The sequence below is a fragment of the Anser anser genome, assembly GCF_964211835.1.
Source record: "Anser anser genome assembly, chromosome: 7".
Taxonomy (NCBI): domain Eukaryota; kingdom Metazoa; phylum Chordata; class Aves; order Anseriformes; family Anatidae; genus Anser; species Anser anser.
Window position 1 is genome coordinate 26,667,500 of NC_139727.1, and position 10,852 is coordinate 26,678,351.

General features: G+C 68.8%; 1 protein-coding gene across 1 annotated transcript; it reads right to left on the minus strand.

Annotated features, from left to right (window-relative positions):
• Positions 1 to 4,390: 4,390 nt before the first annotated feature.
• Positions 4,391 to 10,650, minus strand: NKX2-3 (NK2 homeobox 3). Its single transcript, XM_083843463.1, has 2 exons — positions 9,959 to 10,650; positions 4,391 to 9,309 (listed from the first exon to the last, which is right to left on the minus strand). Exons 1-2 carry the CDS (start codon positions 10,293 to 10,295, stop codon positions 8,669 to 8,671), a joined length of 978 nt encoding a protein of 325 aa, XP_083699589.1. The 5' UTR covers positions 10,296 to 10,650; the 3' UTR covers positions 4,391 to 8,668.
• Between the last annotated feature and the right edge of the window lie 202 nt (positions 10,651 to 10,852).

Sequence of the window (10,852 nt, forward strand, 5' to 3'; positions counted from 1 at the left end):
TCACAAAGCTGGATGGGGCAGCTCAGAGCGGCTTCACCTCACAGCAGCGAGGCCGAGAGTCCTGCACTACCCAGCTGGGAGTCGTCCTGCCTCTCCCCTGCCGTCTCTCCCCTCCTCGGCCCGTGTGCCAGCCCCACTGGCCAGGCAGCAGCGACCTGGGCAGGGCAGCAGCCGTGCTGTGTCCCCTGCTGCCTGCAGGGTTTCGTCCAGGAGGCACCACCAGAAGGGTGGTCCCGTCCCTTCAGCTGGTGGCCCTGCCACAGGCACGGGTTGTTGGGACCTCGTGGAGAAGCTGCGAAGGCTTCGTGGCTCAGGGCAGCGGGCGTTTCGGTGCGGGGTGGCACTGGAGGGCCCTCGGGTGGTTTCTGCGCTGTCCTCACATGAGGGATTTGGGGCTCAGCACAGCTCCTGGTTTGGGGTAGACCAGTTCGTGCTTTGATGGGTGTTTTAAAACCCTACAAACACAGTTGCTCGATATTTTCTCCAATTTAATAACATAACAGTTTTTTTATTTTTTTAACTGTTTTCTTAGCCGTGTTGACCCCGATTTCTTCCGGAGTCCCACCCAGCTCTGGCCCAGCGAGCCAGCATTGAGGGGCCGTGTGCTGAGCTCCAACGCCTTGCTTACTTGTACCACCTTCCTTAGCCCACGGATCCCGTTGTGGGGTGCTGTGGGGACGCCTGGCCCCAGCGGGATGCTCCCTGCGTGCCTGCAGGAGGGGCATCCATCCCACGGATGGACGGGCCATGCCTGAAATAACTCCCTGGAGGAAATGCGCTCACGGCCCTGGTATGTGCTGTCTGCCAGTGTCCCTGGGGGCTCGGGGCTGCCCCGCACGGGGATGCTGGGGGGCTCTGCCCCTCGCACCCTGCTTGTGGAGAGGGGAAAGGGGCTTTGCTGCTGCTGGGAAGGCTCAGGGCTGGGTGAGCAGGGCTCGCCCTCGCCGCTCTGGGTGTCCCCGGGTATGGAGGGGACACGGGGTTGGCACCAGCCCTGCGTGGTTGCGTGCCTGCCCGCCGCTCCCCGCCTGGGCCGCGGGCTCCTTGTGCCCTGCCATGGGCTCCTGTGCCCGGCTTGCTGTGCGCAGGCAGGCGGATCAGACACTCCTTAAAGAAACAAAAGCCACCGGAAAGCCGGTGAGCCTCCGGTCTCCCCACCATTTCAGCAGCTGGGGCTTTAAGAAATAACCCGAGTATTGCAAGATTTGGCAGCCCTGCGGCTCCTCCACCCAAGAGGGAGGAATCCGAGCAGCAGAAATGGCTGGGAGAGACCGAGGGAGGATCAGCGGGCAGCGCGGGGCTGGGCTCTGCCAGCAGGAGACGGGCACGGCCCAGCTCCACGGGGACGGAGCAGAGCCGCAGCTTCGCCTCCGGCCCTCGCGCCGAGGCCGTTGCAGATGCCTCGGAGGGAAAGGCATAAACACAGGCGGGGGCTGGGCAGAGATTCGTGCCGTTAAATCCGTCGGCCGCTGGAAGCGGCTCTATAAATGTCAGCGGGCGAAGGCATGATTGAAGGTGACTCCGGGATGAGGAGGGGTGTTTCCAGGAATAACTGCCCGCAGACGTGCTGGGGGAGGGAGCGAGACCCCCAGGAAGGGGGGTGTGATAACTCAGCACGGCACAGGGAAGATATTGGCCTCCCTCTCACCGGGCCATGGCCTGCCTGCTCTGCTGGGGCTTTGCCAGCTCACCCGGCAGCAGCAGGGCGCTGCCAGTGCCCGCAGAGCAGCCCCGGGGTGGTGGCACTGCAGGGACAGCAGTGCTGCCCGGGAGCGGCCAGGGGCTTTCCAGATGTCCCTTTTGGCCAAGCCATGGAAGAGCGGAAAAATCCCCTGTCCTGCTGCCATCGCCTTCCATCCTCGGAGCTGAACCCCTGCCCTGGGCCAGCAGCCGGCCCGAGGAGCGGCCCCAGGACCACGCACGGGCCACGGAGGGCAGGAAGGAGTGTGCCTGCTGCTGGCGCTGCCCGCAGTGTGCGGAGCTCCTCGCCACAAGACGGCTTCAGCTCAAGCCCAGTGTTGTGGGTGCAGAGTGGGAAACTGAACTGGGCACCAGGGGTGCTCAGAGGCTGGTTCACACCCACACACCCCGTGCAGCCCTTGGCTGTCAGGGGGTTGTCTCTGTGAGGCTCAGGGCCCAGTGGGGCTCATCAAGGGGAGCTTCAGGGGCCCAGGAAAATCCCTCCTGTCTGCAGCTTTCAGATTTGCCTTTTAATTGTGTTGACGAGGCTTCGTTAGGTCCTCTGGTCCACCTCCAGTCCTGCTGTGACTGTGTGCATTTGGGTCCATCCCAGTTGGACAGAAGTCCCACTTTTGCCACCTCTCTTAGCAGGGTGTCTAGTTGATCCCCTGAGCTATCGCTCCTCTAACTTGAACGTTTTTTTTTCATACTATGGGTAGTGCCAAAAACACCTCCTGGGGGAAGGCTGCTGCTCTTGGTTTCTCACTGGTGATGATGGTGCTGTGAGCCCTGGGCGCAGGCTCCTGCAGTGACCAACCAGCCCCATACCCAGCACCTCCAGCCCCCGCTCGCGGTGGTGACATCCCCACAAACACGTTCCCTGCCCGCAGCGAGGGGATTTTGCCTTCCCTGGGGGGCTTGGCTGGGGGTTGGGTGCCCCAGCTCAGCCGTGGCCGCTGCCCTTCCCAGGTCCCGTGACGCCTCCTTGAAGCCCCGCTGCACGAGGATGGGCCTGTGGCCTCCTCGGCATTTGGCTGTGCTTCATGTGAAATCCCTCCTACAGCCTCTTCTGAGTAACCGGGCTATTTTTGGCCTTCCAGCAAGGGAGCCGCGCTCAGCCCATCGGAGCTCCGCAGACAACCCGATTCACCCCCCTGCAGGATCCCCAGCCACGTCCAAGCCTTTGCTGTCCTTCGGCCCCACGGCCCATCGCCCCTCCGGCCTCATCCCGCTGCTGGTGCCAGGTGGGATGTCCCCGAGCGGGGCAGAGTGGGGCAGCACTGCCAGCCCTGCCCCAGGTGATGGACTTGGGGGCACGGCAGCCCTGCCGTGGCACGAGCCCAGGCTATTTCGGGCAGCCCCCGTTTGCCTTGCCAGGAGTAGCTGGAGCTGCACCAAGACCCAGCCGCCCACTGGGGTAACTCGAGATGCCCGAGTGCAGGCTAAGGGCAGAGCTGGGGGATGAGCTCCTTGGGCCGGGGGTCTCCTCTCCCCCAGGGCAAAATGGGGAGGTCCCCTCAGAGTGGCTGTCCTGTGCCTGGGGGGCTCCTGAGCAAATCCAGCCTTGGGGGCTGAGTCCAAGCCATCCTTTTACCAGCCCGGCTTGGTGGCAGACAGGAGGGGGACGGGGGCACTGCCCCGCTGCACCACATCCCTGCCTGCACCCTGCACCACCCCAAAATTTCCTGTCCCAGCCCCTCTGCCATGGCGCAGTCGGTGCCTGCCAGCCCTGCTCAGTGGGAGGGGGGGTCTGGCGCCTGCGGGGAGCAGGGGGGTGCCCTCGCAGCCTCCCCCAGCCCCGGCTGCGCTGCTTCTGGGATTCCTCAGGGCTCTGTCAGACCCCAATAAAGTTATACAAGTTCTCATGACCCCACGGCCCTGCAGCGGTGGTAAACTCAGGAGCTGGGGCTGCCTGGACACAGAGCAGACGTTGCCTCTGGTGGGCTCTGGGAAGCTGCCTGCTGACCCTTGCTGCTGCTGGAGCAGCTGGGGGACAACCCCTGCCCGTGCAGGTCCCAGGCAGCCCGGCTCTGCCGTACGTCGCGGGGATGCGGGCAGGAGGGGAGCCCAGGCTTCGCCTAACAGCCTGAAAGGTAAAGCCAAGGCTGAAAACCTGCTTTGTGGGCACTTAAGAGGCCATCCAGAGACCCACCCATGACATCCCGTGGCTGGGTCTGCTCTCGCTGTGTCTTTGTGTGCTGGGAACATTTTGGGGCTGTTCTGGCCCTTGTCTCCCCGGGGTGCTTACGGCACAGGGGCTGACCTTGTCTTCGGGCAAGGCACAGAGCACGTCTAGCAGGGCACGGCGGCTGCGAGGAGAAATGCGAACCCAGGCCGTCTTCTCTGCCCCCAGCACCTTTGGGTGCCCATCAGGGCCGGGCAGCCCGTCGCCTGGAGCACCGCCAGGGGCTATAAGAAGGGACGGGAGCGGGGAGCTGGGCCGACACCGGGCCGCGGCTCCAGCAGGGGCACAGCTCCCTCTGCAGCCCGGAGCTCTGAGAGGCCGCAGGCGCTGCGCGCTGCGCCCGTCCCCGCTGTCCTCGGTGTCCTCGGTGTCCTCCGTGTCCTCCGTGTCCTCGGTGTCCTCGGTGTCCTCCGTGTCCTCGGTGTCCTCCGTGTCCTCGGTGTCCTTGGGCAGGACCCGCGGGGGCAGTGCGGGGCCTGGAGGCTGAGGGCAGAGCGGGGCCGGGGGGGGGGGGGGGCTCCGGGGATGCTGCCAGCCTGGGGGGGCCGGCACCGCTTCGGGGTGGAGAGGGGCTAAAGCTCCCCGGCTTTCACAGAGCCAGCGAACGGCCGGGCACAAGGACACGGCAGGGGCCGGGGGAGGTGCTGAGCCCCCCCAGCACCAACCCAAACCCAGCCGCGGGGACACGGGGACAGCGGGTGCCTGCCCCCAGCCCGGCCCCGAGCGCTTGCCGATAGGTGGCGGTGCCGTATCTCGCTTGGGGACAGGCCGGGGTCCCGTGCCCCAGCTGGGAGAGGGGGCGCCCGGGGGTCCCGGCCGGCACCCGCAGCCCCGGCACCGCTGCAAAGAGGCTGTGCTGCTTTTATGGCGCTGCCCCCAGCCGGCCAGGGCTGCGGGTGCCCTTCGGGTGGTGGCTTTCGGATGGCGGCCCCCGGACTGCTCTGCGCTGCGGGGCACGCGGTGATGGGGTCTCCTCGGGAGGTTTGCTTCAGCCCCCCCGGAGCAGCTCTGCGCCCGCTCTCGCCAGTGCAGGGACCAGGCTGAAAAATGCAAGAGCCCCCCCCCCCCCGCTAAGTCAGGTGTGGCCACCTCGTGGTGCGCTGGGCAGGCTCGAGGAGGGTTTGGGGCCAGCAGTAGCTCATCCACGGAAGTCAGACAGGTCGCTGGCACTTGTGCTGGTAGGCAAGTGGCGTGAGAAACCCCCGCTGCACAGCACAACCACTGATATTTTAATTTATTCACCCAATCCATGGCTGGCCACAGCTTTCTCAGCACTGGGGAGTGCTTGGGCAGCAACCCCTCCTTGTGTAGGCAGGGGGGAGCTCCCAGAGTACTCCCTCGGAGCACTGAGGGCTCCTGCGGGGTCCCCAGGTCCCTTCCCCCAAGGCCTCAGTGGCTGTGCCTGGGTTGGAGCGGGGTCTGTGGGCAGCCTGGGCCCCCGCGCGTCTCGCCCTGCGCCCAGGCGAGCTCCCTGCTGATGCCTGCAAGCGCACCGTGAACCAGGAAGGGTGAAGTGCACGAGGGGGGAGATGACCGCAAGGCTTGGAAGGGAGAAGTGGAAAAAGATGTCGGGAAGTAGAGGAAGCCAGAGCACATCTGCGGTGCTCCAGAGGGAGCTGTGCTGCTCCTGTGCGATCCTGAGCAGGACAGAGGCTGTAGGAAACCAGCTGCGACTGGGGTTTGAACAGCCCCTTCCTGGCAGTCACTGGAGCCTAGTGGAGCGAGGCAAGATCTGCTCATGGGCTCCTCCTTGGCCAGGAAGCCTGGATGAAAATCAGAATTTGAGCCCACGCAAGGAGTGGACCTGAGGTCTGGTGGTTAAAGCCTGGCCTCCTCGCCCAACCCCTCCTTTGCCTTAAGCCAGCGCGTTGTTTTGGGCAACCTCAGCCCTGCCCAGAATCAACCAGCACTTTCAGTGAATCCCCCTGTTTGACTGGGATGGAACAACACGCGACCTCTGCCCCTTGACCATGGTTTTCTGCCTCCCTGACGTTCCTCCAGCCCTGCCACCGCCACCACAGGACCACGCAGGAGGGAGTCCCACCGATGCTCTGCACCCCTCGCCTCGGGCGCAGCCAGCAGCACCTCGCTTCGGCGCAGGGCGCCATGGGATGAGGTGCGTCACGGGCGGGCGCTGCCTCCAGCGTGGCCACGCAGTGACTTCCCTCCATTGTGTCTCTCCTCCCTGGGCCGCTTGGCCAATCTGCGGTCTCCCACCATCTCCCTCCCACTGGCCTCCGCCGGCTGTTCCTCCTCTTTGGAGCGCTTCACTTCCGCCGCCCCGCTCCCAGCTCCCCAGCACCGCTGGCCGCTCCGTCCTCCCCATCGGCTCGGGGGTCTGGATCCCTCCCACCGAGCCCCTGGCCCCCTCCCACCCCCCCAGCCTGAGCTGGTGGGACAGCTGGGATCTGTCCAGGAGCGGGGCTGGCTATGGTGGACGTCCAGGAACTCCCTCCACCGTGCCTCAGCAGCCTGCAGCCGGGCTTCTTGGCATCCCTTAGGCCCTGGAAGAGCAGCGGCTGCGTGCTGGTCTGGCCCCGGGTGGGGACGGCAGGGCTGGGGAGCACACACGGGTGTCACCGGGCATAAGCGGGGTGCCCACAAGACTGAACTCATGCCTACGGCAATGCTTGGGGCTGTTGGTGCTTCGTCATGCCGGTACTGCCTGGCGTTGCCTGTTGCAGCACGGCCATGGTGTGTGTGTGTGTGTGTGTGTGTGTGTGTGTGCACGCGCCCCTTTGCTCTGCTCGAGTGGCTGCACTCCAGAGAGTGGTTGCAGGCGCATGCATCTCAACCAGAGCCTCTGGGTGCTGCTGGGGGTGCGGTGGGTTTCTGACCATCTAGCACTTACTTGGAGGGGCTGTGCTAAGCGGGGAGCTCTTCGCGCACGCCCCAGTTTTGGAGGAGGTTGTTCTGCGGTTTCCATTCCTCCAGCTTGCTCACCGAGGCGTGAACTCGCACGGGGTCCCCTATTTTTACAAACAGCAGTCTGGCAGAACGTGGAGGAAAATGCAGCTCTTTCCTATGGCAGAGACAAATCTCGGCTTGCTGCTGCCGCGGAGGGAGGACATTGCCTATCTTTGTTCTTGGCTATCCTGTTTCTACCCACGAGACCGCGGGGCCTTAACCGCTCATCTCCGAAAGCCAAGAGCGGAGCCTGGGCTTCCTCTCCCGCGACACCTTGCTGCCATCCAGCAAACAATCGCCTGGGCGTGCCGCATCCTCTCCCAGCGCCGGCCCCGCGAAGCCGCCCGGCCGCGGGGTGGCCGCGGGACAGGGCTGCCGAGCCGAGCCGTGCCGAGCCGAGCCGTGCCGAGCCGAGCCGTGCCGAGCCGAGCCAGGGCTGGGGCCGGAGCTTGCTCGTAGCCATGGGCTGCAGCTGTGAATTTCTCCGGTGGTTTCCGAACGGTGCGCGCTTAACTCGCACGGTGCAAAAAATAATAATAATATATATATATATATATCAGCGCGGGTTTTAGCAGCGCCCGTGCCCGTGAGCTGTGCGGTGACGTGCGGCAAAGCCCAGGACACGCGTGGGGAGGAGGGCAGGACGCGGTGGGCACACGGAGGGGAGGCACACGGAGCCCGGGGCTGCGCCCGGGGAGCCTGCGCACCGCTCCCGGAGCACCGGCGGCGCGGCTGGGGAGACGTGCGGGACGCTGCGGGGCAGCTCCCCGCACCTCCGGGGCGAGCCCACGGGGCTCCGCAGCCGCCCAGCCGCCGGGCCCCGCACGGCAGCGGCACGGCGGAGCCGGCACCGCCCGAGGGCTCCGCGGCGGGGCCGCGCCCGGGCCGGGACCGCGGCTGCGCTCCCCCCTCACAGCTCCGGGACGGGACGGGACGGGACGGGACGGGAGCTGCCCCGCAGCCGGTCGTGCGGGTCTCGGCCGCCCCCTCCCCCTGCAGCCGAGCGAAACGGCTGAACATGTAGCAATAATGCCCCGGCATTCAGGCTGCCCGGCCCGGCCGGCCCTAATCAGCGGCCCGCGGACCCCCCCTCCTCTCCCCCTGCGCTCAGAGAAAGGGGAACAAAACCCAGCACGTTTCTGCAGCCCCCGCGCATAAAGCGCCGGGCCTGGGCCTCAGTGGGGGGCAAAGCGGCCCGTCAATCTCGGCGCCGGGGCCCCTTTGTCCCTCGCCTCCCTGCCACACCTTTTGTTCCCGAATCCAATAAGCGCCTATTCCCGCTACCTTCCTCGGCGGCTCCTTTCAGCGCCGGCCCGGCGGCCACAATGGGCCGGCTCTGAGCTGCTCGGCCCCATTCAGCGCCTTGGCACGCTCACAATCCCGGCCCGGCCGCCCTGCCCCGCGGGCACGGCGCTGCGAGAGCCCCGCCGCCGCCGGGCACCGGCCCCGCCGGGCCCCGGCCGCCGGGCGAAGGAGGAGCGGGCGGCGGATATTGCACCTGGTTTATTGACTGACTCCGCGAGCTGGCGCTGGCAGTAACCGATACAGAGTAGATAGAGGGGCCGCGGGAGCCCCGGGCCCCGCCGTCGGCTTTTTTACAAGCAAAGCTGCTCCGCTGGCGCGGCGCGACCGGCTCCGGGCCGCCCGTCGCGGCGGCACCTCGGGGCGGCGGAGCTTCGCGGGGAGCTGGGGCAGCCCCGGCCCGCCGCCCCGCTCCGCTCCGCTCCTCTCCGCCGCCGGCCCGCCCCGCGGCCCCGGGACGACCGGGGGCCCGCCGCGCCGCCCCTCCGCCGCCGCCGCCGCCTTCGGTCCAGGGCTGCGGCGCGGCTCCCGACGGCGCTGCGGGGCCGCCGGGCCGTGCTGCCTTGTCCGCTCCCGGCCCTGAGTGCGTGCGGGCTACCAGGCCCGGATGCCCTGCAGTGCGCCCTGGCTGCAGGACGGCCCCGCCGCCGCCTGGTGCAGGGGCTGCCCGCCGCCGCCGAAGCCCCCCAGGCCGCCCACGTTCACGAAGGGGCCGGCGGCCGCCGCCGGGCTGCAGGCGGCCTGCACGGAGGCGCCGCCGGTGCCCGCCGGGTAGGTGCAGCCGTAGCCGGGGTTGTAGGAGGCGGCGTTGCCGTAGCCGTAGGCGGGGAAGCCGTTGTAGGAGTAGGGCCCGTTGTACGCCGAGCTGTAGCCCTGCGAGCCGCCGAGGCACGGCTTGCCGTCGCGGACCAGCACGGGCACGGCCACCCTGCGCGGCGGCGGCGGGGCCGCGGGGCCGCCCAGCTCCAGCGACTTGTCCTGCCGCTGCCGCTTGCACTTGTAGCGCCGGTTCTGGAACCAGATCTTCACCTGCGTGGAGGTGAGCTTGAGGCTGCTGGCCAGGTGCTCCCGCTCGGGCGCCGACAGGTAACGCTGCTGCTTGAAGCGCCGCTCCAGCTCGAAGACCTGCGCCTGCGAGAAGAGGACGCGCGGCTTCCTCCGGCTCCGCTGCTTCGGCCTCTCCGCCTCGTCCGGCTTCTCCGCCGCGTCCAGCGGCTTCTTCAGGGCGCAGCTCTCTGCACGGGGGAGCACAGGTCACGGCTGCGCCTCGCCCACGCCGGCCGCCGCCGCTCCCGACGGGCCGCACCGGGCGGCGGGAGCCCCGTGCCGCGCACCGCCCCGTGCCCCGTGCCCCGTGCCCCGTGCCCCGTGCCCCGTGCCCCGTGCCGCGCCGCTGCGCGCCCGTCGGGGAACCGCGGCTCGGGCCGGGAGGCAGCGCCGGGCCGGGCACCGGCACCGTGCTTGCGGGCCGCCGGTTCGGGCGGCGGGGCCGGGCGCGTCTCCGCGCCTCCGGGCCGGCTGCGGAGGCACCGCCGGGCCGAGCCCCGGGGCCGCGCCGCGCTCGGAGCCGGGCACCTGCTCGCCCGCCGCCTCTCCCCGGGAGGGCTCCGCCGCACCGGGCGCCGGTTGGGCCTAACCCGGCCCGTTCCTCCTTCCCTCTCCGCTCGCGAAATTTGGGAGCGGGGGCCTGATGGCGGCGGGGCCCGGTGGAGGCGCTTCCCGGGGCCGCGGAGGCTGCGAATTCCCGCAGCCCCTGCTCGAGGTGCTCGGGGGACGCGGCGGGGCCGGGGCTCCGTGCCGACCGACCCGGAGCGAACCGCGGGGAACGGGAGCGGCCCCGTCCCGGCGGGGCGCGGGGGGGAGCGCGGCGGGGCCGATACTCACTCGGGTCGCGGGCCGCGGGGTCCAGCTCCTCTCCCGGGCCGGGGGCCTCGCAGGAGCCGCGCAGCACGGCGTGCACGTAGCTGTCGGTGGAGATCCGCGCGTCCGCCTGGCCGCCGGGCGCTGTCAGGTAGGACAGCTTGTCCTCCTCCTCTTCCTCCTCGCCGTCGGAGAAGCGGGCGCCGTCGGCGGCCGCCAGCAGGCAGGCGGCGGGGTGGAAGTGGTGCTCCAGGTGGTGCGGGAGCTGGGCCCCATAGTGCGGGTCCTGCTGCTGCTGCTCCAGGTTGAGGATGTCTTTGACAGAGAAGGGGGTGGAGGTGACGGGGCTCGGTAACATCATCGGGGCAGCGAAGCAAGCGGCCGGGGAGTCCCGCGGGCCCGGCGGCGCTCGCGCTGCGGCTCGGCGGGGAGCGCCGCGCCCGGGGCGGGGGGAGCAGGCAGCGCCGAGAGACGAGGGGCCGCGCCTGCTCCTGTCTAAGTTGCCTCCATTAGCCCGGCGCTGGGGGTCTGCGTTTTGTTACAGCTTCTGCAGGGACAGCCAAGGGCTCGGGAGCCTCCTCTGCCCCGGGCCGGCACGTCACGGCGAGGAGGGGCCGGGGGCCGGGGGCGGCCTCGCCATTGGAGGGAGGGGGAGGCAGAGCCGGCCCCCTGCCCGGCTCCGGCCGCCCGGCCAGAAATAGCAATGTATTAAGGCTGCGCTCGGGGAGGCCGCTTCCCCGGAGAGCGCCCCGCCGGCCCGGCACCCGCCCGCCGGGGCACAGCCGCGGGCTCGGGCATCGCGCGCCGGGGTCGGGGACCCCGGAGAGAGCCGCGGCCGCCGCCGCGCCTCCCAGTGCTAAGCACGTGTAGGTAGGTAGGGACCCCCGCCCCGGCGCGCCCCGCTGGCCCCTGCCCGCG

What these genes read in the sequence shown, in the direction of transcription:
- NKX2-3 (XM_083843463.1), bottom strand. Translation starts at nt 10,295, where the DNA reads ATGATGTTACCGAGCCCCGTCACCTCCACCCCCTTCTCTGTCAAAGAC. An exon ending in CCCCGCGGCCCGCGACCCGA is followed by an intron (nt 9,310 to 9,958) that starts GTGAGTATCGGC and finishes TCCCCCGTGCAG; the next exon opens with AGAGCTGCGCCCTGAAGAAG.